The 26,705-nt window shown below is 40.7% G+C and overlaps 1 protein-coding gene across 2 annotated transcripts in view; it reads right to left on the bottom strand.

Moving 5' to 3' along the window:
• FY (Transducin/WD40 repeat-like superfamily protein) overlaps positions 1-26,705 on the bottom strand; it is a 44,391-nt gene that overhangs the window by 11,154 nt on the left and 6,532 nt on the right. For both annotated transcript variants that reach the window (XM_089136804.1, XM_089136803.1), the window contains exons 4-15: positions 26,035-26,103; positions 24,975-25,079; positions 24,444-24,539; positions 24,267-24,349; positions 24,088-24,159; positions 23,897-23,994; positions 9,851-9,910; positions 9,696-9,756; positions 9,532-9,619; positions 8,777-8,840; positions 1,346-1,424; positions 604-693 (exon numbers count right to left, since the gene is read on the bottom strand). In XM_089136804.1, the coding sequence (XP_088992930.1) occupies positions 604-693; positions 1,346-1,424; positions 8,777-8,840; positions 9,532-9,619; positions 9,696-9,756; positions 9,851-9,910; positions 23,897-23,994; positions 24,088-24,159; positions 24,267-24,349; positions 24,444-24,539; positions 24,975-25,079; positions 26,035-26,103 (965 nt within the window). The remainder of the gene's footprint in view (positions 1-603; positions 694-1,345; positions 1,425-8,776; positions 8,841-9,531; positions 9,620-9,695; positions 9,757-9,850; positions 9,911-23,896; positions 23,995-24,087; positions 24,160-24,266; positions 24,350-24,443; positions 24,540-24,974; positions 25,080-26,034; positions 26,104-26,705) is intronic.

Genomic DNA, 26,705 nt, shown 5'->3' with positions numbered 1-26,705 from the left:
CTAAAACTTTTAACTCAGTTGACAATGTTGCCCAAGGACTTCCACCTACTGGCACATCAGTTTAAGGAATGAGTAGTGTTAAGAAATTTAAAGAGGGGGATAGGTGCTTTTTTTCTCCTGTGGTTTGGATTTTTCTCTCTTTTTTTTTCTGGGGGAAGGGTTTGGTTTGGGGAGCAGGTGGGGAAAGTTGGTCAGACCCACACATTTTACTTTTGCTTCTACAAAGTTTTCGTCTGATGGATTCTGTCATGAGGTCATCATGACTGAGCACCGATTGGAAGTCCTTTTCCATAAGTATCAGACAGCATTATTGCCTTTTTATATATTTCTATTAATCAGGATTGATAATTATTTATTACTTATGGCTTGATTTTTGGGCATTCAACACAATTTGAATTCATTATTGACCATTTCCTCTGATGGGTTGGCACCCCAAACAGACATCCTAGCTCCACCACTGCAACCAAATGTCTGAATTAACTGGAACATTTTTTCTTTTAAAGTTTGAAAAGTAAGCACAAAGATATCTTAATCACTATGCCAATGAAAAAGTTAAAAAGGACAACCATATAGTATCAGGAGGACTCAAAGGATCAAGGGTACCTGCAAAGGATATAGCCGATGGGATGCCAAGCAAGGTCCCAGACACTATTTTCATGTGCACCAGATATTTCGACCTGGGGAGTTTCATGCCTGTGAATCCAATCATGTGTTAGAACTCACAAGATCCAAGGCAAAATCCAATTGTCAATCAGACGTGTTAAAAAGAAATATAAAAACAGGATTGATGCAACACAAATCCAGAAGTATTAATACATGATTGAAGACTAATTTATATATCCAGGTTAAATCTGGAGTAGAATGTGGCAGACACCTTCAGAGAGTAATCAATTTTAAGTGCTCTACGCACTGGGTAATTAAAAATGGAGATCAAAAGAGGCAGTATGTTAAAAAGTACACCATCATTATCAAGGCATTCAGGCTCGTTGACTGCATAGGTGGCACCTTGCCACTGTGATAATAATGATGCATGTTACCTCTGAAACTCAAGCAATAACTGTTTGAAGGAAATGCAGAAGTGCTGCAAAAAGACAGATCAGGAAGCCTTTATGGACAACATAGGATTCATTCTCCATGTCATGTCATAGAGAGCTGCACTAGGGTTAGGGAATGGACAACACAAATGGCTACCCCAGATGTTGGGACATCTGAATTGCCTTGCCATCTAACCCAGCATATCTCAAAGCCTCCAGTTTCAGATATCAATGCATCTTCACAAACGAAAAACTAAGATAGCTAGAAATATTTGTACCCCCAACCAAGGATATCGAGAATTCGAGATTACCCTACAAGCCAATGAAAGATGGATCCATCATAACTCCCACTCACAAAATATTCTTCATGAAACGGATGCCAAGCCAAAGCTAGCAAAACACAGAAAGACAAAAGAGACAAAATAGTCAGGTACACATCTCAAGACCACGTAGAAATTATTAGCAAGGACAATAATAGTGCAGCTATTTTTTCAAATACTGATGTCATGCAATTATTCTTCAGAAATTGTAGAGTAATTTATGACTGCCACCAGATTCAAAGAAGAACAAATTAGTTCTTCAAATTTTAGTTTAATAATGCAAATTATAAGCTGAAAAGGGAACACATTGCCACAGAGACAGGATTATCATGCCCACGATAAGATGATATTCTATAAATTTATCTTCTATCAATGACTGAAGTTTCAGCAGAAATTTTACAAACTTTAACATTGACAATATTATAACGAAACCACTTCAATTTAAATGTAGGAAAAAAGAAGCCTGTTTGAGAGTGTGTTCCTCAGCCCAGACAAGAGCAGGCGAAATAACAGCTCAACACCCCCACAAGCCCCAACAAAAAAAGAAGTAAAAATAAATAAAGGTGGAAACCCCATGTTGCTCCAATTTTCCGTGAACGTAACACACAGGAAAATTGCTGGAAACTTCACAGACGCCCACCCACTTTCCACAAAGGATGCTGTACTACTGAGCATGGTGTGACTTCACAACATCAGCCAATTAGGTCCATTTGGAGGACCCTAGCGCACCGACACCTCTCTCTTCAAATGAACTCCAATGTCTCCATCAGTAATTTAAAGGGGATGGGATGGTGTGAACACAAATAACCCCCTAGCCGAACTTCTAAATGGGGCCCGCAGGAAGGCTCCAAGAAGCCACCCTAAGCTGGTCGAACCCCTTTTGAGGGGTATTTTGGGCATTTTATCCCTGAAATTGTTTTTAGAATTTCTAGAATTCTCGTTGATTGACTTGATTCCAGTTTGCTAATTTGAGTTAGGTTTGGTTTTGTTTGGAGAATTTTACTTTAGTTAAAGTTGTTTCGAATGAGTCCCAAGTTAATTGTGACCTTATCTTATCTGTTAGGAGTTGCTTAATTAATAAGAGTCCAGTCCCAGATGTAATCAAAACCTTATTTGTTAAGGAAGTTCCAAAGTTGAGTCAGAGTTTCTTTTAAGGCTATATATAGCCTCTACATGCAATGTTATTTTCAAATTTGATTATTAATAAAGTTGATTGAGTTGAGGTGTAATAACCTCTTGATTTCTAACCCAGAATCCGTATTGCAAGTCCGAGTACCCAAAGTTATAGAAGGAAGAAGCCATGGGTATCCAGATTGAAGCCCATGGATCTGGATTTGGTTGGTGAAGAACCTACCTTACTGGGAACCGGAAGAAGATCCCATCGGAACCCAGATGGACTAGGCAGATGGATTTCCAGCATGAGACAGGTCGAGTTGGAAGAAGTCCGTGAACAAGGTAAGAGCCCCCCACATGTGGGCTTAAGTTGATTTGGTGTTAGGAATCAATTAGGAGAGCAAAGCACCTAAGTACTGAATAGTACTAGGGCGGTTGCTTAAGGCGGTTGATTGGCTAACCAACCGCCCCAAGCACCCCGCGCATTGAGAATTTAAACCTTGTTTTGCCCCTGGCACCCTATAAATAGTCATTCACGACCTAATTTCGCATTATTATATTCGTGGAGTTTGTTGTGGACTGAGTAAAGGTTGTGTACACGTGTTTGGTGGTGAAGAACCCTCAATTTGCGAAGGAAGTTTGGATTTTGTTTTGACTTTCAAATCTTTTAAAGGTTAGTTAACCACTCTTTTATTTTACTTGAATTATATATACTTAGAGAGTAGTTTCTCCCTCTCAAATTCTGCAGTGGTGAGTTGGAGTGATTAGATCCTTTTCCATCGATGATCTCGATTGGATCATCTATTTTCATATTTGAATCAAGGGCTGATCTTGTCAAAGAAGATGATGTGGTTTCAAATCATTCTTCTTCTATGATCCAATGTGTGGTGACCTCTCTGGAGTTATAAGAACGAAATTCAGACTTGAATCAATCCAAAATCAGATTGAGGATAGGTGATCAAAAGTCTAAATTTCAGACTTGGATAACTGCCAGAAAAGTTGGAGGTTGTTTAAGGAGGTCAATTGGACCAACCGCTTCAAGTAACCAGCTCAAGCAACCGGCCTACTTCCAAAGGTTGTTTTGATGTTGTTTTTGCTCTGATTGGATCTCAGACCTTAATGAAACTTCTTAATCCTAATCTAGGTGATCTTTAAGGTCAGTTGGAGTCGTTATTTGAGAGATTTATAACATTTTTCCATATATTTCCACTAAGACAAGTAAGGTTGCAATTACATGTATGATTGGATTTATGATATGATGATTTGACTTCTTTTCTAAGCATGATCATACTTTTACTAGTTATTGTGGTTTTTGTTGTATATGTTTTGATATGAGTATATTGTCATGCATTATGATTTGAGCATTGTATTATTTTGTTTATGTGAATGATGTGTTGTGTGAGTGATTATGACTGAGGATTATCCATGCTGGGTACTCCTAGCTTGGGTTGTAGTATGGAACACTATCCTCTAATGCCCCTAGCACCTTCATAGTTGTCCTACATACCTAAGAGGTCTAGAGTTCATGGTTAGTTACCCCCACATGCACTACCCTTTCGGTAGGGGTATTGAAGCCGAATGCTCCGTGATGACAATGACATGACTTTGTTTCATCCAACAACAGTTGCCAGTCTGTGAGGAGATTCAGTAGTCCACTGTTGATCATGCAATGATAGGGTTGCATACGTTAGTGTTGGACTCATGGGCGTCCAAAAGACAGCTTGGGTATCGTGAAGAGACATGAGAGCATCCGCCCCAACAAAATGTGGATGACCATAAGATTAGGGAATGGAGTCCAACAAAGGTAATCAATCCATGAGGATTCTCATTCCTAGGTGGAGAAGGATACTAAACCGAGTTGGTTGGTGCCATATGGAAGGTATCTGGACCACATATAGTATGTTACCAAAAGACTTTGCATTGGGCTAGAATCCCAACATGTGCCAATATTCATGCCAATGGTCATGGTGAGAGAGTGTTGACCTAAACCGCAGCCATGGTTAATTGACGAGGACCGTACCCCTTGCCCGGGATCCCAACAGAGGTAACCAATCCGTGAAGGATCAAAGTGACGAGACTCACCCAGAGGAGGGATGGTGTTATATTTTAAAGCATGTCTGCTTGAATAGAGACTTGCATAGTTAGCTATTTAGGTGCAACCATATTTCATCATATCATTGTTTCATATTGATTGTCATGTGATTGTGATATTAAAGCATGTATGGGATTGTTGCCTTACTGAGTTCTTTAGAACTCATTCTTGTAGATTATGTCTGTTTTCTTCAAATGACTTTATTTTCTTCAAATGACTATAAAGTAACAGGAGAAGTTCCATGAGTGGGAGAACGCCTCCAAAGAGGTACTAGAGGCGTCGATGGTATTTGGTGCTGCACAACACGAAGCTTCCTGCGAGTTCATGGAGTGCTCTTATGGCACTTATTGACGAGAAAAGAGCCCAGGTTGTCCGCCATCTGGACAAATCTATAAAAGAGGGTCTTATGACTCCATGGATCGAGAAATACGAGATAGAGTACCCTTTAAAGGAGAAAGAATAACAAGACATAACTTTAATGTATCCTTTAGCTTCTGTTAATTCATACATTTGATACATTCCTTTGATGTATCCCTTGATTTCATTCCACTACTATTTCATTGGATTTTTTGTACCTTTTATCCTTTTTACTTGATTATTGGATTCGTTCTTGCTCATTGATTTTGGTGTTATGTGTATTTATTATTATTGATAATGTGAACCTGATCTTGTGACTATGGAATCACACCCACGGGTTGTCGGAAGCTCTGATACCGGCGGGTGGGGTGTGACAAAGGTGGTATCAGACTATCAGAGCCAGTTCACATGAATCAATAATAACTAATATGTGTAATGCCTAAGCAATCCTAGTCATAGATCCAGAGTGGCCCACAATACTAGAAGTAAATAATAGTTAAAACCATACACTAACAAGTGGAACAAAAAAGTAAAATGAACCTCAAATCCGCATAAGCTACAATAAATTAAGTGGAATCATACACACGGGTTGTCAGGCGGGTCCGATACCGGCAGGTGGGTTGTGACATGAGGACCAAGGTCTCCTTGTTGGATAGGCCTTGGTTGAGTGTTTTGTTCAACTTCCTTCTTCATCTTCTTCAATCCAACAGAGCACAAGTAGTAATCATCAAAGCTTTCAAGCATCCAAACTTAGCAGCCAAGTACAGAATCATCCCTCACCAATCCCTGCCTTCCCCCCCCCTGTCTGCAGCCCCTTCCCAACCCTTTCCTTGATTGCTCAGCCCTAGAATCCCCTTCCCCTTTGCTGTTGAACCTTAACAGCAGCATACCCCAACCCCCACGTCCTCCCCAAGCCCTTTCCCTAAGCCCCACGACTCCCCTAGCCCTTCCCTCATAACCACAGCCTCCCCTTTCTCCCACCCTCTTCCCTGCGATACAGCAACCCACTCCAGTAGGACACCCTTATTCCCAGCCCCTTTCACCTCCATTAGGAAAAATGGCGAGAAACCCTAGACTCAAGTCCTACCATTTCCCTAACTTTAGAAAATCTGCACTTCATCTTCAACCTTGGGAAGTTGCAGAGTTCTGATTTATTGAGCTCTATTCATTCAGTTCCTACTCTAATAGATAGAGGACTATAGGGAACAAGTCTGCAAGTACAGAACCAAAAGAGTGAGGCTCCTTCGATCCTAGCCGAAACCCTAGTTTGTCCTTTGAGTTCAAAATTCAAATCCAGAATTCTGATTACAATAGGATTCAGATCTCGATTTCAGTTTCAGCAGGCTCTAAATCACCTTGGAAACCCTACAACCTTTTCCCCCTTTGCTGGAATTTCTTCAGCAAACCCTAAGTCTAAGGAAATTACTAACATATCCCTAACCCTAGACCTGGCTTACATTAGGGGACTTCTACATATGGGTACAAGTAATTGTAAATAAGTGAAAGTCTATTTGGAATGTAGAACTGTAAATAAGTGAACTTTGCTTAGGTGAATGGCATTATTATATATAGCTGAAAAACTCAATTAGGGGATGGCAATTATAAATACTGGATTAAAAAACCCAAGGGAGAATGTAATGCATAGGGATGGGGGTAAAATTGGAAACAAGATGGGGAAAAAATAGGGATAGGAAAACGGTAAAAAGGATGGGCATTTCTAGACTAAAAGTTAACACAAGAGGACGCTAAAAAAATAGAGAAGTAAAATGAGATAAGATTTATAATGGGATGAAAAAGGAGTTCGACTTCGAGTTAGGGTGAGAGGGCAGAAGTCTCCCAGGCAGTAATGGAAATTGTGACTTTACCAACTACCAACACTAGATGAAACTCGATTTCTGCCAGGTATAACCACTGTTCTTGAACTCTGTCCTTCTTCCCTGCTACTCTCCCTTTAATTTCACTGGTTCTAGTTCTGTCTCTCGGTCTATGGTTTCTCCTTTTTTGTTTCTTTAATAAAAGTGTCGCTGGGACACAGGGCAGGGTTTTTTTGGGGTTCAATCTCTGTTTAACAGAACAGAGATGACTTCAACGATGTGGTGAATTGTAGTGGTAATTTGAGGACCCTTAGGAGAAATTTGGAAGGGCGAGGCACATAGTTATCAAAGCCTCACCAAGGCGCCTATGGGAACGAAGGTGATAGTCTGTCTTTTGTACATGCAAAAAATTCATGCTTTAGTCTCTAGGCAATGCCTTGCACATCATATTGACGCCTTATGGGCTGAGCGGTTGCTTTTTTGACATTTTGTACTTATATTTCATTTTTTTGGGGATCTATTTAAATGATCAAATTTATTCCATAACACCACATATTATTAATTGTATACTTTGTCACAAAGTAACAAGAAGCATGGGATCAAAGAAAGACTTAAAGGGTAAAAGAGTAAAAATAAAAACCCAATCATAAAAGAGACCAAACTGATTAGGACTTATAGAAATCAGATTAGAAGAGGGGGGAAAACTCCATTCCATACACATCATCAAAATCATTACTAGTTTGACATCACAGAGGTAAGTATAATAACTACTTTCAGTTTCATATTTATATAAATCATAATTACATCTTATTATGTTGTGTTGCTGTTGTATTATGATGAGATGAGCTTATGTTCTCGTTGTTGTTGTTGTTTCTTTTTACTTTTTTTTTTTTTATGATCATGTTGCCTTAGTATGACTTAAATATTTGTTTAGCATATAAGTGGAATTATATAAGTTTTAGTATGCTAGTTGTGCAACATAAAATAGTTATTCTAAAAAAAAAATGTCCACCGAAACACTTTGTCACCAAGGTGCATGCGTGCGTGTGTGTGCATGTGCGCATGCATGGTGAGGGATGGGGAGGCTGTCACTGGTTTGCAATACAAAAAGAAGGATGGGGAAGAGGAAAACTGATGGAGCAGAAAATAATCTTTTCACCTCCGATACCAGATGATGCAGACCTTAGGAATAGGCTGCTACGGTGGACTGTGATAGAAAAAGAAGTAGAAGAATAGGAAAAAGAAGAAAGGGAAAAGTAGAGAGAGATGGAAGAAACATTACAATATGATTCTCACGTAACACTCAATTTCTCTCTCAATTCATTCTAATCACGGCTGGGTGTTACAAGCATGTCTTTACAGGAAAGAAAACAGGGATTCATGTTTAAATATGAAACTCAAAAACAAAGTTCAAACCTAAGTCTAACTCAGTCATACAGAGGAAAACTAAAACAATTAAAAGAGTAAAAATAAATACTAAATTACTAATTCCAACCCTTGTCACAAGAAAAGTGACAAGGGTTATATGCTAAGAAATACAAAGGGTATTCATAAAAGTTCACAAATTTATAGGGTGCACCTAATGCACAAGGATAGGAAACGATATGCATAGCTTAAACCTTGTATCTAGTATGACCTCAAATAGAGCGGATTGAAAGGTAAGAATCCATGTAGCCGACCCCATTTAGTTGGGGCAAGGATTCTTATTGTGGTTGTTGTTGTTGTACCCAGTGCACAAGGATCCAGCCACTGCAGGGTCCGGGAAGAGTAATAATGTACACAGCCTTAAACCCACCTTGCACAAAGAGGTTGTTTTCACACTCAAACCAATGATCATTTGGTCACAGTATACAATCATATTTTGGCCTACAAAAGTATCCACTCCCTCAACCTCCAGTTATGATCTACTGGTTAAATCCCTCAAACACCCCCCCCCCCCCCCCCCCCCCCCCAAAAAAAAAAAAAAAAAAAGACACCAGGAAAGACGTAAAAAAATGAAAAACGGCTACAAAGATGAGTTTTTAAAAAAAGTAGAATCACACTAACCAGTTATATCCTTGCGATGCCCACGGAAAGATTCAAGTTCCTTCATAGCTCTTAGGTCATAAAGCTGAAAAATTAACCAGGAAAAAGTTAACCATTCTCAAAGAAAATACAATTTCAGATAGCCATACAAAAAGATATGCAGCAGTATGCTGAATAATGCATAAAAATAGTTTTTACATTTCAAACTACTGCTTGAAAAATACAAATTGATATGTGGCACAATAAAGTGGCAAAGAAATTCATTACAAAACCTAGGGGATGCATATAAGGATGACATCATCTATTTAATAGGGACAAAACCAATGCAAGATGCTCCCACCATTGCAGGCTCTGGGATGCATATAAGTAAGGATGACATCATCAATTTAAAAGGGGCACAACCAATGCAAGATGTTCCCACAGCTGCATGATCTGGGATGGTCAGAGTCTAGTAATCTACACACTCTTTCTAATACCTCCCATATTACCATGTTTGAAATCTGTAACCAATTAGCAGTTGGCCCATGGCAAGAATTATAAGTAAAATCTGAATCTTCTGGAAAAAAATAACAGAGGAAAATCATATACTGGAAAAACATTATCAAGCAAGCCTTTAGGAGTTAAAAGGATGCCTTGGTAAATCACAACTCACAAAACCTTATTCTGTATCAGGTTGTACACTTGAACTAGCAGATATGCAAGTATGAGTAAACAATGAAGAATGCCTTGTTTTTGTTAAAAAACAGAATCACTTCAAATAAAGAGAAGTCAGCCACCTTGATAATTTGATCCTTTGAAGCAGTAAGGAGCCAGTTACCGTTCTGATTCCATTTGACGCAAAGAACAGTATTTTTGTGACCATGACTGCAAGAGACACATGGCTAAGCAAAAGTATGACTTAATAAAATAAACTACATACCACATTAAAAGATCCACTTACAATGAACACAATTCTCTCCCCGTTTTTGCATCCCAAAGTTTCACGAGGTTGTCTTTGCCACCTAACAATGCAAACACCAACCAAAAAAGAGTACGACTTAAAACTAGAAGAGAATACACACCAACTAATCAAATCATATTGGTATGGATACACACCTGAAGCTAGTAGTGACTTTGTTGGGTGCCAATCGACACTCTTAACATCCCAACCATGGCCTGTTTTAGTCCAAAGCACCATTCCAGGAATTTTAGGTTATTTCACAGAATTCACCCACACATGCAAAAACTTAAAACAATCTTAGTCTACTATGTAAGAAGAAAGGATTATAGATGGGGGAAAAGGTGTGGAATCCTAGCACATCTTCATATCCAATAAATAAGGACAACATGTAGTCAACAGAGATGCAAGCACACTGGCGGTGACCAGTGCACCAAGAAGGATTATGTGACACATGCCCATACGAAGTGGATTTCCAATTGACAGCAAAATATGAGAAGCAAGGAACAGAGATAAGCAGGATGAATCACATCATGATAATATAAGCAAAGTCAACAACTAGTGTAGCGATAAATATAAGCAACAAAATATCAACTTTTATAATTGCAACAATGGGCAAGGCCTATGCACAATATAGAGGACTTTAATGTACATTGACAAACCAAACTAATAAATCACCATACACTCGAATATGGATATTAAACCATTACACTAGAACATTACAAATACGATACTGGAAAAAAAGCATACTAAACTCCCTAAGCTTCAGTTTCTCCACACAGAATGCTCATTTGCACCTAGAAACCACAATACCAAAAAACCAAGAAGAAGGTGCCTAAAACAATTGCCTCAACACAGTTCCCTGTGAGAACTGTGCTCGATGTAAATAGCTAAACCCCAAGACATCTGATATAAGCAAAGAAGATATAGGCAATTGGTCACAGGCACTGTAAAGTATAAAGCACTGCAGGTCAAAGTCCAAGAAGCTAATTGAATAATCATCCCTTGGCTAGTCAACATGTACTAGTGATAAGTTCACCAACTTGAGAGAATATTCTTTGAAAAATACATAACAAACAACTCATAGTACTAAATGGATCAACAAGTCATTGCACATACACTTGATGGCTGAACAGAACAGTAATCAAGATAAAATTTTGTACACAGAGCAGTTGGTGGGGGCTCTCTATACATATCCTTATTGTCTTAAAGTTATCTGCGTTCTGCAGTGGCATTCTGCTCAATGCCATAGTTGTCAAGTCACCAGCTAGGTGCCCATGCTCTATTAGAGGGGCCCTAGTAACCAGGCCTCACCCAGGCATCATCTTTAACTCTTTTGGCCCGCCTTGGGAGCTAGTTTAGTGTTTATTTGTTTTCACTTTTACTACGCTCACAATAATTTAATTGGCAATTCTAACTTTTTTTATTTTCTTGTGTACAGGATTAGCGAACAAATTACCTCATGGATTAGAGACTACAAAAGATGAAAACAAAAGAAACATAATAAAGGAGAAGGAAAGAGACAACCATCAAGTGGAAAATCCTTGATTTAGGGTTGTTAGGGCTTGAGGATTGCACCAATAGGATTTAGATATGGCTTAGAGGTTAGATTTTAATGGCATTCAGGTTTGAGGTTTGAAACTTGCCGTTGTTTAGATTTCTGGCTGAGCATCCAGTCTAGGGCTAGGGGAAAAGCTAGGTTTCTAGCGTCTAACATGATTTAGGGTTATTGAGGATTAGGTATAGGGTTCGGCCAGCATGGTTAGGATTACGATTTTAGAGACTCAAATCTGAATTCTGTTATTAAAATTTAGATTCAAATTCAGGATTCTAGAGTTTGATAAATTAGGGTTTTCTCAACTATAGGGTTTCTAAAGGGATGGTTAGGTCTAGGGTTATAGTTGAAGGTCAAAAGGTCAAGGAGGGTTTAGGGAGGATGATCCTCATAGGGTTTGAGGTTTGGATGAGTGGTTTGAAAGTAGGGCTAGGTTTCTAGGGTTTTGAATGAAGAAGATGAAACTAGATTCTACTAGGGTTTGGGATAAAAAATAAAATTTTAAAATTGGGGGGGGGGGGGTGTTGTAACTTAGGGTCGAAGGCAGGGAAGGGAAAGAGGAATTGGGTTCCTAAAGGGGGTAGAGTTAGAGTGAGGGGGATAGGTTTTGGAATTCTGGTTTTTAGAGATCTTGGAATTGTTGGGATAAGGCTTCTTGTTGTTGTTGTAGAGATCTGGGAATCCTAATGCTGTCACAAGGAGAAAAATGAGAAGAAGGACCAGAAGAAAGGGGCTGGGGAGTGAAGTGAACAAGGCATAGGGTTGGAAGCAAGGTTGTCAAGGTGGCAAGGCGACCAAAGCGATTGGGGCTCCGCCTAGGCGATTAGGCGACAAACCGGCGCCTAGGAGGCAATAAGGCGACCAAAGTGGTTGGGTCAAAAATTTTCAATACAATTAATTTCTATAAAAAGCTAACAAACATTCAATAGTCACATTCATCCAAAAAGAAAGCATTCAAGAATCATAATTATGAAAAATTATCCAAAAAAAAAAACACAAACATAAGTTCATCTTGGTAGCAGCATGTCCCTGACTTCCCCGTCGTCGTTGCCTCCTCCCTCACCCCTTGCTACCTCCATTTCCTCACCCACCTCCCTTGACCACCCTTCTCCTCCTCCTTCTAAACCCTGGAACTCCCTCTTCACTAAACCCAACCCCACTGCTGACAACTTAACCTTACTTTCTTCCCCCCGGACCCCAGTCTCCGCCAACCCTATCCCTTTAGCACACTGCCCCTCCTCCTTGATGGCCCCTGGAATTAACCGTTGGAAATCCGCCATTCTCGGCCAATTCCTTTGCCCTGTTCCCCCCTAGCATCCTGAACCTTGCCAAACAATGGAAAGCGCTAGGTCTCATGGAGACTTAATGTGAAATCCCACCTAATCCTAACCTTGTTGCTGTGCCAAATGCATACCTACCATATACATTGTTCAATTTATTCTCTGTCATATGAGTTGCCTAATTTTGTTTAGTAGAAGTTTACCTCGAAGCTAATCTTTTCTCCCTTCTATTTCTTCTTGTGCCTTCTATTTTCCCTTTGATGAGAGGGTGATCTTAAGTCATTCCCATGATTGATTCTTCTATACCTGCTGTTTTGTAAAGTGGACCTCCATACACTATATAGCCTTGTAAATTCTCAACATGATGATTTCAAAGAGAAATCAAGTGTGATCTTCATGATTTGTTACTCCTTCTAATTGTTTCAAGACTTCAAGCTTTGCATCTCCTATTCTTCAATCAAAGGTTAGTAATCTCCCTTATGTTGTATTGATCTACTCTTACTATGTTTTATTCTTTGTGATTGAGACTATGAAGAAGATGTTGCATCCTTGCAACCATCTCTTCTACAATCTCCTTTCATTCTTAAGGTTTTATGATCTTCATATTGATCTTTGCCGTGATCCTTGTGAAGTCTTCATGAAGCCATGATCATACTCTCGATTTGATTTCAAAGCATGTTAGATTTATTCCTTGTTTTCTTACAAAAGACTTATTGTTATTTGTTTCCGTATATTTTGGGAGAAGAAAGTCAAGGTAAAAGCGATGTATCTCCATCTCTTTCGAAAGCCTAGTACTCTCCCAATTTCGAGGATGAAATTATTTTAAGGGGGGGGGAGAATGTGAAATCCAGCCCAAACCTAGCCCGGGGCACCCTATTTGTTTTGGGTGAAGAAAGACTTGTTTGATGTTAGACCCTGAAGTTGGACCTTGATTTTAGTGTTATTACCTTGAGAGCCTTAGGAAATCATGTCCGATCTTTCCCTTAGTGTAGATCCATGTCCCGAAATGATAGAAGTTGTCCTTGTGGGCCCTCTTTATGGAAGACATGGTGTTTGACCCGAAGTGGGGGAAATAGAGACTTGTGGACCCTTTTGATTAATGATTTGATGTCGGAGCCCAAGCCCTTGGACATTGTCAATGATGCCCCTCACTTGAGAGCATTGTCAGTGTTAGTTTTGAATCTGCAGCCTGAAGAAGGTGAGCTTAGTTGGTGGACCTAATGAACTCCCGTGCTCGATCCAAAGGTATTTCCCGAAACTAGACTTCTTGATTGACTTGTAGGAGAAAACCCCGCTCAATTTGACCCCGTATAGCCTTCCGAATCCCTGTCCAAAGTTGTTGAACTATGTCTGACAAATCCTGCCTGCACATCGAAGAAGATTGAATTATTTGAAGTACCTAATGAACTCCAATGCTTAATCCGAAGGTATTTCTGGAAACTAGACTTCTTGATTGACTTGTAGGATAAAACCCCGCTCAATTTGACCTTGTATAGCCTTTCTAATCCACTCCTGAAGTTGTTGTCATGCCTTGGTCGACTGCCAGTCAACCAAGCCAATCGAGCAAATGATATTCGAAAATTCACAAAATCACTTACCATTTTGACCCTACCTTTTTGGAACTTGTGAATGAAGGTCTACCCCAATCATTGGCACTCCAGAGAACGAAAAGTGACATTCTCTTGGGCTTTCCTTGGTGTTTGTGAAGATCCTTGACTCCAATCATTAGTTTTACACCTCAATCATCAACTCAAGGAATGATTCCTCTTATTCTTCTTCTAATCTATTCATTATTCTATCAATTTATGATCATAAGACCATGGTTGAAGTGCTGCAACCTTGCAAACACTTAACCATGAGTTTCCCCCTTTCAATTCCATCATTATCACCCCACTCTTGCTATGTTATGCTCCCATTAGGATTGCTTACATTTCATTGCTTTGATTCCTTTCATTTTAACCTATTCTTGATTCAAAACTGATTTGTAGATGCATGTTAGGTCTAGATTATTATGAATTCATGATTCTAATTTAATTCTTAACATTCACTTGATTGATTCCCATCATTCTTTACAATTTCAATCAATTCCAATTCGATTCTTGATATTTATCATATAGAACATAGGGCTTCGATTTGGGTATTTATAATTGGACCGTTGGATCGTCATGAAATTTAGTGTGTAGTGTCCTCATATTGTTATAATCATGCCCTCCAAATTTCATGTCGATCGGAGCACCGGAAGATCGGTTTCGGGCCAAATCTTCAATTCTGCCCATCGTTAACAAGTCTTGGTCGACTACCTTGGTCGACTGACAGTCAACCAAGAGATGTTAACATCCTTGTACTTGGCCGAATTGCTTCGTTTGACCTTCGATTCGATTGTTTTCTTCTCTGATGTTACTTGTGTGTTGTCTAGGGTACAAACACTGACTTTTGGGCTATTCTAAGTGATCTTTGGGATTAGTTTTCGACTCGATTAAGGTAAGGATGGTTATCTCCATAAACACATAGGCTATGAACTTATGTCTTGGTGTTTATACTTAGTGAACATAGTCTCTTAATTGCTTCTGAATATTATAGGACTACTATACATGTTTTAGAACTGTAGTAATGCGATTTCATACTCTCTTGTTATAATGAGTTATCATTCTTGTACTTGTACATATGATGGATCAGTTTGATGTTATGATTTAACTTTTATCATGATGATGTATCAAATGTATGAGATATGATGGACTTGGGTATGTGATTGCCTAGGTATAACTTGGGATTGGGGAGTGTCCTATTGACGCTTCTGTCCTTGGGCATCGGAGGGAATAGTATGGGATGTTCTCCGAAGGTGCCCATCGACACTTTCCCGAGTTATTGGATGACATACATAGGATTGTCTAGTTGTTTGCTAGGATGTCCCTGTCGTATCAAACCCGAATCGGAAGGGCATTGAGACCGAACGACCCGTGGTAGGGTATGGTTTGATGGACGCTCAAAACCGGTAACCAACCCAGGAGAAGACATAAACCATATTGCGGATACCCGAAAGGGGCCATTTATTCGTAGGGTTGCAAATGGATAGACTTGGGCTCACGGGCGCTCAAGACCGGTAACCATCCCGTGAGAGGACGTGAGAGCTTTCCGTTTACCATTCGTGGATGACCAATAGGGTTGATGAGTCCGTAGTCCGAGTTGGTCGGTGCCATAGGATACACTGACTCTAGTGTGAAGGATACGGAACCGAGTTGGTCGGTGCCATAGGGAAAGTATCTAGATCTGACATGATACGACTGAGTAGATGACTTGCATTGGGCTAGGCTACGCCGTGCGCCAGTACTTATACCAATGGTGATGTGAGAGAGTGGTGACTTAATCCCCAACCATGGTTTTGATGAGGACTTTACCCAATTACCCCGGCAGACCCAAGATATCTTGTATGATTGAGGGGGAGTGACAGACTACCTAAAGAAGTATGGTGCTATGGCTTAAAGCATGTCTACCTTAGAGACCAGCATTCGTAGAGTTAGGACCATTCTTGCATCATGTGTTTCATATCATATTGCATCATGTTATGGCTTGTATCATATGGCTTATGTTTTATGGAATGACTACCTTGTTGAGTTCTTTTGAACTCACTCCTTTTTGCAACATATTTTGTTAGACTTTTCTGCAGGTACTACTACTGTTGACTGTGACAGTCAACACTCTGAAGACCAAGTTGGTGACTCGTACCACACTGGTGGCGATGATCACGTTGATAAAGATTAGCAGTCCGAGATTGATATTTGTCAGGAGCAAATGCGGCCTAGCTTAGTTTCTTATAATTTTGTTATTTAGGAAACATTGTATAAGTTAAAAGAAACTGTAATCTAGTTGTTTACCTTTCCTTTCCCTTCTTTTAAGAACTGGTTGTAACTTGCACCTTATCTCGATCTACCTTCCGTTGTTATTGTAGAATGGATTTCCGCCTAATTTCACATTTTGATTAATTATTTTATTAGTATCTTTCCGCACTCTAGTGCTCTTTGTGATTCTTCTGAGATTCTTCCTTGACTTTTATTATTAAGTTATTTGAAATTTTTTATTTGTTCTTGCTTTTGATTAAATTATTGTGCTAAATGGATATGATCGTTCCTAAACTTGATCTTTTGGGCTGTGGATCACTCCACCAGGTAATCCAGATAGGGTACCCTTAGGGTGGATGTGACACTTACCTTCTCAATTATGGCATCTTCCTGTTCAACTTTTCCTCTCTGGATTGTCAAGCTCACGCCCTGGAAGGTTCCCCCTGGTTCGTCGGTAAGTCCCAAATCTTTATCAAGCCTTGGTCTCCCTCATCTCCACTCCGTAGGGTCAACTTCAGCACTCTCCCCCATGGATCAACCTCCTTGGTCTCCCCACTTGAATTCCGGAACTACGATTGCCTAAGCCGCATTGATTCTACAATTGGTAAATCTCTGCACATTGACTCAAAAACTCTCAAAATGGAAAAGCTTTATTACGCTAGGATTTGTGTGGAATTCTGTGCTGACAAGCCTCTTCTGCTGTCCCTCTCCATTGTTAACGACAATGGTCTGAAGTATGATCAGATGATCGTCTACGACTGGGTTCCCCTGCGTTGTGACCTCTGTTCATCTTTTGGTCATGAAGCTAGTACTTGTTCCACAACCTCATATGCTCTCATTCATGCCAGCAATGCCAACTCTTCGGCTGCTCCTGAAGACTATATGCCCTTTAAAGTTCGGCCAACTGATGCTCTACCCCCTAAAGAGATGACCTCTATAGCTTGTATCACTCCTCAACGAACCATCGATGCCCTTAAAAGGATCACTGCTCCGATGGATCTTAAAGCCTCTGCAACTGATACTCATATTGAAACCCTTGTTCCACCGGTTGCTAATACCTACCAGAGAAGAAGAAGACGTACCAACAAGTCTCCTCTGGCGACTAGCTCGAGTCCCCAAGAAATGCATAATCGTACCGACTCCGCCTGTCACTCCACTGCAACAATCGAAGTTCCTATCACTATTCGAATTGTCGCCTCATCCACTGTTGCCGATGGATTGCTAGCTACTGACCGATCGTCGATGGTGCCATCGCCTGCAAAAGCTTCTCCTTTCCATGCTAACCTCGAAGTTGCTAGCCCTGCTCCTCTGCTACCTTCCCCTACTCCATCTCTCTTGGATAATGACGGTCTTGCGAACCCTCGTCACCTTTATCCCCTTCATCTTTTACCAATTATGATCTTCCCATTTTACCCTCACCTAACACCGCCCTCTTGGGGACCCATTGCTCCCCTAATAACCCAACCCCTTATTCCCTTCATGGACCGAAACCCATTTCTTGTCCACACCTCCCTCCTGGCCCCTGATGGGCCTATTCTTCCTTCAAGACTTGGGCCCATCCTTATTCCGCTCACTTGCCCCTCTAACCCCACTACCAACATTAACCCTATTGCCTTTGAGCCTCTGAACCTTCCGGCAGCCAAGCCCAAAACCTTCGAACCATCTCCACCAACCAATTTAGTTTGCTCCCCCATCTCCCCCTCTAGCCCACGCTAACTCTACTATTATCCCTCTCAACTCCTTTAACCCCACGAAATAGGCAACAATCCACCTATCCACCCAGACCCAAGTCCCTCTTCTACTCCCTCAAAACACCAATTAATCCCTAAACCGATGCCTCCCTCCTCTAGTTCGTCTGTTGACCCTGACCTATTCGAAACTCCTTCCCCTCTGAATTCCCCCTTGTGTAAGACCTCCCCCTTCAATTTTACAAATTTGAATGCCACCAATCCTTCTTCCTGCCCCTATCCCCAATAGGGGTAATGCTGCCCCCCTGGTCAAAATGTCTGACTTCTTTATTTGGAATGTCAGGGGACTCAACTCCCATGCAAAACATGTTGATGTTAAAAACACCACTAAAGATTCTAAAGTCTCACTTTGTGCCCTTCTTGAAACCCATTTCCAAGTTGACAATGCCCACCGGATTGCCCATTCCATTGCCCCTACTTGGTATTTTCTCTCAAATTCCCTTGACTCCCCAAATGGTCGTATTTGGATTCTCTAAGACTCCACTAGATTCCAAATCACGCTCTTGAGGTCCTCTCCCCAACTCATGCATCTCAGCATCTCCACCACCCACTCTCCTCCCTTCTCTCTCACCATTATTTACGGTTTCAATCGTGCCTCTAATCGCACCCACTGTGGGAGAATATCCATTCTATCTCCTCTACCATTTTCGATCTCCCTTGGGGAATTGGTGGGGACTTCAACATCATCCGGTATTCTCATGAGCGTGTTGGAGGCTCCCCCATGACCTTCCCACGATTGATGACTTCAACTCCTGCATCGATGAATCTTGTATTTTTGATCTTCGTTGGTCTGGCCACCCCTTCACTTGGAATCGACAAGTAGGATCTGCCAGAATTGTTTCTAAACTTGATCGATTCCTTTCGAATGATTCCTAGCTTTCATCCTTCCCCGCTTCCCATGCCTCCTCTCACTCCGCCTTTCCAATCACTCCCCATGTCTTGTCCATCTTCTCCCCCTGCCTCTTTTGGTCCTAAGCCATTCAAATTCTTTGACATGTGATCTTTGAACCCTTCATTCCCACAGTCAAATAGGCCTAGTCAAAACTTGTCCCTTGTCACTCCCTCCCTCTCATCGCCTTTGCTCGCAAACTCCGCAATACAAATGCTCTCTGCTCTTAGAACTCCTCTTCTTTCAGCAATGTCTCTTCTAGTGTCTCCTCCTGTTGCTTAGACCTTCAGCGGGTCCAGTCCCTCCTCCAAAGTGATCCCTCCAACCCCTCCATAGCTGAAAATGAAAAAGCTCTCTCCTATAATCTCTCTTCTCTTTTCTCTCTTGAAGAAAGTTTTCTCCGCCAGAAAGCTAAAATCAAATGGCTCAAGCTTGGGGACTCTACCTCCACTTATTTTCATCGCTCCTTAAAGCTCGCCACAATTTCAACTCCATCCCGTTCCTTCTTACCAGTAATGGTACTTGGATTTTCGACCCTCCTAGTATCAAGGTTGAGGTCGTCTCTTTATATCAAGTCTCCTCTCTCCCCATCCCTACCTCCACGCTCTCCCCTCCCTTCTAGCCTCCTCAACAAATTCATTGATCCCTCCTCCATCTCCTCTCTCTGCACCATCAATTCCCCTTATGAGATTCTCTTTGCTATCTGTTCCCATAAACCCAATCGGGCTCCAAGTCTTAATGGTTTTAGTATTGGTTTCTTCCTCGCTGCTTGGGATTTCATCGAGGACGATCTAGTTCGTGCCATCCGTAGCTTCTTCTTCAACCTATCTAAACTTTCTTCCATCAACCAAACTTTCCTTTGTCTCATCCCCAAAAAGCAAGGTGCCTCTTCCCTTTCTGACTTCCGCCCTCTCTCTCTTTGTAACCTCCTTTACAAATTCATCTCCAAAGTTCTAGCGTATAGACTTAAAAGGTTTTGCCTTCTCTTGTGAGCTCAAATCAATCTGCTTTTATCTCCGGCCGTAGTATAGCGAATAACATCCTCTTATGTTCAGAGTTTGTCGCTGGTTTTAACAGATCTGCTCATTCCCTGGCCGCCCTTCTCAAGGTTGACCTCCACAAAACCTTTGGCTTTATTTGTTGGGACTTTATCAGTGATGTCCTCTCCTCTATGGGTTTCCCTCCTCCCTTCGTCCATTGGATTGAGATCAGTATCTCCACCCTCCGCTTTTCCATTATCATTAATGGCTCCCTTGCTGGATTTTTCCCTTCTCGTGTTGCCATCTGCCAAGGATGCCCCCCTCTCCCCTTACCTTTTCTACTAGGCCTTAGAGGCTCTCTCCCGCATCCTCCAATCTAAAACTGACCATCTTCCCCTATCCCCAAATGCATAATCCCTTAATCTTACCCACCTCACTTTCGCAAATGACCTTATGATATTCTCCAAAGCTAATCATTTGTCCATTTCCTCTCCTCTCGGCCTTTCTCTCTTTGACTCCCTCTCTGGCCTTAGGGTCAATCTTGACAAATCTACCCTCTTTCTTTCGGTGTCTCTAATCAGCTGCGTGCCTCCCTCTTCCAACTCACGGGCTTCAAGCTCGGCTCTTTCCCTATTGTCTACCTTGGCCTCCCGCTTATTCCTGGCAGACTCACTCACCACCATTGTCGCCCCATGCTCGACCCCATCCGTAAGAAGCTTCAACTTTGGAAAGGTAAGCTTCTTTCTTTTGACGGTAGAGTGGTGCTCATTCGCTCCGTTCTCCAATCTTCCTACTTCTATTGGTGTGGAATCTTCTTCATTCCCAAATCTACCATCCATGCCATGAAATCCTCCTTTGTGCTTTCCTTTGGAAAGGGCGGGAAGCCTCGCACTTCATCCATCCTGCTAGTTGGTCGACCAACTGCCGTCCAATCTCCGAAGGTGGCCTAGGAATTCGTCGGATCCTTGATGTCAATGTGGCCTGTCTCCTCAAACTTATCTGGAAAGTTGCTTCAAAGCATGATTCCATTTGGGTTAATTGGGTCTACTCCTATCTCCACCCGTTTAACTCCTTTTGGACCGTCCCATTGCCCTCCAACCATTCATGTGTTTGGAGAAAGCTCCTCTTGTTGAGACCACGTGCTCTCTCTACGATTTCTACCTCTATCTCCACTGGCTCTTCCACCTACTTTTGAGAAACTTTTCAAGCTCCTCCATTTGTGATCGGATTGGTAAACTAGTCCTCTGTGCCACTATCCATCATCTATGGTGGGAGCGCAATCTTCAAAGATGGACTCCTAAATCCCGCTCTACAGACATGATTTGGAGTGCCATCTACTTTGATGTTTCAGCTAGGCTCTTAGCCATCCCCTATCCCCCGATTGATGATACCCCAAGGAACAGGCTTATTGGTGTCTCCTGGGGCCTCAGTTCTTCTTTCCGGTCTTCCTCTTGAAGGTCGTTTTCTCTTGTTCCTTCCTTGTTTAATTAAATTATTTATTCATCCAAAAAAAAAAGTTCATCTCATCAAGCATCACAACAATGACAATGTACTAACAAGGCCAACATGATAAATTAATAGATCTTATTATTCCAATTTCCAAGTCATTGTCCATTTAATGATTCATTGATTTTTTATGTTGAGTATGGCTCATGCTTCACATTCTGTTGCATATAGAGGTCCTAGGTCACTTTGGGCCTCGGAGTTCCTTTGCAATTTAGGTCTCAATTCCAAAAGGACTAAGCTATTAAATTTAGAGCAAATTGCACTGGCACCCCAAAATGGAGGCTTTAAAGCACTGACACCCCACTTTTTGTTTGAAAAACACATAGGTCATATTTTGTTAAAATGGTTAGTTATATTATTGCAAAGACTATTATACCCTTCCAAGAAAATCTTATTCTCATTTACCAAAAAAAAAAAAAAAAAAGACATTCTTCTGCCTACGAAGGTTATTTGATGCAAACATTGTTGTTGGATTTTTTATTTTATTTTTTCCTCAAATTTTGGTAAGGGCATTTTTGGAATTAAAGAAAAATAAAAAGTGGATTAATTGTTTTACTAACAGAATGGACTTATGTGTTTAATGAATTGGGGTGTATGTGTTTTTCAAACAAAAAGTGGGGTGTCAATGCTTTAAAGCCTCCATTTTGGGGTGCCAATGCAATTTGCTCTAAAATTTATACATGGCTTTTGTAGAATAAATTTTGACTTAGAAAAAAAAAGTAAAGAAAAAAATATTATAAACAGAAAGTCAAAAAAGCAGTTGTTTTAGCATCTAGGCGGCAATAAGGTGCACAAGGCGACAAAGCAGTAGCGCTTAAGCGAAAAAGTGACAAAAAAACAGCATGTCAATAAAGCTGTTCAAAACAAGGTGGTTGAAAAACCGTCTTGCCGCCTAGGCGGACACTTTGACAACACTGGTTGGAAAGGGTGGGGGACGGGTGCCGTAGGGATTGGGGAAGGGGGAGGGGCCTGGGAAAGGGAGGGGGCTGGGATTTGCAGAATCTAGGGTCAGGAGGTGAAGAATAGGCATCGGATGGAACGAGGGTAGGGGCAAGGCAGCAGGGGTAGGGTTTAATTATTTGCTGTAGGTGATGATGAGGGCTTTGAAGAACTTGAATTCGGCAGAAAATTAATAAGCTCAAACACAATAGCAGGCTTTCCCTCCTAGGGAAAACCCATGAATTCCTCTCTTCAATATCCTTCAATCCAAACTTCATCAATCTGCCTGTTTACCCATGAATGCCTCTTAGTTATAGCCTTTACATGAAGGATTTCCTAATAGGACCCAACAAACAGGGAGTTCTATTTGAAATAGAAGTTACCTCACACTTAGACTCAACTAGGACTCTAACTAAAGAAAGAATTATGTTGTAAGGACTCCTAAATAAATAATATTTGCAGAATTAAAGGAAACTCCTAACTTAAGATGGAATCTAATTTGAAATAGTGACTCCAACTTGACACTCGTACTTGAACTAGTACTCTTTCATAACTTGACAAACAAGGACTCGTATAACAAAGTAAAAATAGGTTTGGACTCCTGAAATTATGCTGCACCTAATTAGACTCACTAGGATTCCCAAAAGGAAGGTAAAATGACCAATTTGCCCCTGACCAGGTTCACCTTCCTGGAGGGGCCCAAGAAAAGGCTCCTTTGTCTTTATTTAGTTTTGGTTTTCTTTTCTTTTCTTTTCTTTTCTTCTTTTTTTTTCTTTTTTTTTTTTTTTTTTTTTTTGGGGGGGGGGGGGGTGGGAGTGGGGTCTCTCCATCTGGTTATATCAGCTGGTCCTCTTAAAAAATCTTGGAAGTAGTGGCTATCACTAAATTGGGGGCATCACAGGATGCCCATCATAGTTTGGTCTTTGGCATGGTGCTTATGTGATCCTAGGTATTGGAAGGACCGGAAAATCAAGGCAACTGAAACAAGTAAAAGTGCTGACTAGGCACCAAATGTAGCCTGGAAACCCTCAAAAAACTGTGGTGTGGTCTTCATTCTGCCCTTTCAAGTTATCCATGGCAATCTAAAAGTCTTCCCTTTCTAGCTGGAACTTATTATTCTGCTTCATATTATTCATTCTTCTTTCCAGTTTCATGTGTGAGGATGACTTCTAGTTAAACACTATCAGTATCATTTTTGCTCCCTGCCAAATCACAATAACCATTTGTCATAGGAGGGCATCACTTCTACATTTACAATAGCAACAACATACAAATTGGATAAGATGGCATTCATCATTCCCATGGCAAGAGCCTCATAACAAAACATATTAAAATTTATTTGTCAATTGAGAACAGGACATATGAGTGTGTCATTAAAAGACGTAGATTTGCTGAAACTCTTGATTCCAAAATTGCACACAAACTTAAAGCACCAAAACCACTCCAAAACTTAATGACCGAGTCACATTACCAGAGAGAGAACGCTCCTCTTGGCATCGGGCAAAGTCCCAAACTTTAACAGTAGTGTCATCAGAACATGAACAGAATTTTAAGTCAGTCCTACAAAAGCTGTTCCACAAAATATGTGTTAAAAAACTCAACCATGAGAGATGCAAGTCTGTAGGGAAGAATGCATCCATCAAGGATAACAGAAACCTGTACCTCAGGTCACGAACTGATTCTCTATGAGCAGATTTATTAGCCTTCACATTATTCATGTTAGTTTGCCAATACCTAAAATAAGTATCCCGCACATAACATATTCCAGAATAAGAGACACAAATTACCATGAAAACAGTAACATATAGATATGCTAGCAAAAATAAAAGTGGTAATCATACTTTATTGAGCCCCCATCATCACCACTGACCATCCAGTTCTCATTGTGACTCCATATCATTGACCTAATTGCCTGATCATGAGCCTGCACAAAAAATTGACATCCAAGCAATATCCTGTTTAGTCCTTTACATAAGTGGTCAACAAAAACTACAAAATTATAACTCCATAGTCCATACCTGAAGGATCATTTCAAAATTGAATGACTGGCCATTCCAAAGTGTAAATTCCCCGCTTTGTGAGCCAGTGATTAGACGTCTCCCTGAAGGAGTCCACTTTAATAGAAGAAAATACAGGTTGTCACAAATTCAAACAGTAACACCTTGGGAATAAATAATAAAGCAAACTAAAATTAAGAAATAAAAATAAACAATTATATCCTTGGACTGTTCCATTACTCTGTTATCCCACAGAGAAACAAGAGAAAGAAACATCAACCATTGTCATACACAATGCAGGGAGATTGAACATTTGGCTTTACACTGGTGACTGGACACGGGAAGACAACTAAGATCAACCCAAAAAACACAAAAGACAGGGAAATTTCCTGATTAAGCCTTAGATAATATTCAAATCAACATTTCAAGATGAATAGGTAATCATACTTCATAACATCAACTGACACAGGCCTGCACTTGGATAGATGAGCAAATGAAAAACACATCCTGCTCATAACTCACAATATAAGAGGAAACTCCAAATTTACTTACCAAGACTTGATTGATTGGGCATTTATTTTTATTTGTGGATGCATGGACAAATTTTGCAGCAAAGCTTGTAGATGGATTATCTGCATATGCAACAGTTGGTAACATCTGCACAGCAACAAACAAAAAAGACGTTTAGGAGTCAAGAACAGGTACAAACTCCACAAAAACTTCCTTCAACAGTAGCTGTTTCAGATAAGGGGGTATATCACATAGACCCAACCTGAATGAGAAGGTGGCTTCTCAAATCTCAATGTACTAACCTAAATAAACAAAAAAGGATATGGACACAATATTTTAAAAGAAGTTTAAATAAGATCTAGATTGATTGCCAAACGATAATCAGGTGAAGGATGGCCTTGGTGCAATAAATAGTGAGGTCCCCTTACTCTGACCAAGTGTTCAGCAGTTCGACTCTGGAAACCGCATCTCTGCAAAAGCAGGAGTAAGGGTGTGTACATTCTGAACCCACAGTGGCAAGAGAGTCATGCCATGGCTATGGCCCTTCTTTTTCATTTTTTTTTTTAACCATATTCGAATAAGATAACTGAAAAGACTTGTGATAGTACAGGTTGAGCATGAATTCTTGAAAGGACTTAAAAATTCTCAGGGTCTGAAGACCAATCCACATATGGATCTGGTTCGAATGAGTTAGAGGGATTTGAGAACAGCCAACCAAAACCTCCCTGATCAATAAACCAACAAAATGAACTGAAACTCCAAGTCAGGATTCAGGGAAACAGACATGCTAAGCCAAGAAGCATAGTACCCCCCCCTCCCCACCCCCAAAGAAAAGGGTAGAGGGACCTAGAACAACAACATGAAGCCAAGTCAAGGAAGCAGACTTACAAAGTCAACAAACATACAGTAAAAAGGCTTCTTTTTTCCAAGAGGTGGGGAGGATCCATGAAAGTAAATGGCTAGCACACCAGACAATAGGTTAAAATACCAAGATGCAATGCAATGTTCTCAATATGATTATAGTAGATTAATTTTTTATTTATTTTTTGAACGGCCAGTACTAATGAGAAAAGTTCACACTTCATATAGGATATTAACTAACATCGATTGCTGCCGCTGGTGTAGGTTGCAATGCAGTCCTGTCCCTTGCATCCCGCTGCCACATCCGAGTCTGCAAAAGATAAAAAGCATTTATAGCCTTTTGCCATATCTATAATCAACATCATCCCCAAAGAGGAAAATCAAGGACACTGCTAGTTATGAAGCTATGACATTGTAGCTATAAACTTGAAAGCAGGTCATCCCATATGCTACAAATCATTGACACATGGAGCTGAGAGCTGGACAAAAGCAACCAGACAGAAAGAGGAAGGAGGGGGGCAGGTCGAGACTCATAGCTATCTCCCATTCCCCCTTTTGGACCCTCACTTTCCACAAATCCTAACTCATGCAAATACCACCTGCATAGTAGAATACAACCATCAGAGTCCTTCCATAACCTGTCCAGAGCATTCCCAAACCACCCGCATCACTTGATCCACACTGCTGCCCAATTTCACCACCAAAAATCTCCCGAGTTTCTAATTTCACTCCTAAGTTTTTATTTTCATTGTCTTGCAATTACTTCGTGTCCAGCCATCAAAACCCTTCCCTATCCTGAACATATAAATTCAAGCTCTAAAATTATCCTTGAGAAAACCCTTTCAGCTTCTTGATATTTCAAGCCAAGGAAACTGTCCTTTGTATACATGAGACCACCTTCACAGTTCTTCA

This window comes from Hakea prostrata, chromosome 10 (genome assembly GCF_041222555.1).
Source record: "Hakea prostrata isolate BN-2017 chromosome 10, UWA_Hpros_2, whole genome shotgun sequence".
In the NCBI taxonomy this organism is placed as follows: domain Eukaryota; kingdom Viridiplantae; phylum Streptophyta; class Magnoliopsida; order Proteales; family Proteaceae; genus Hakea; species Hakea prostrata.
This window is presented reverse-complemented; position numbering and strand designations above follow the sequence as displayed.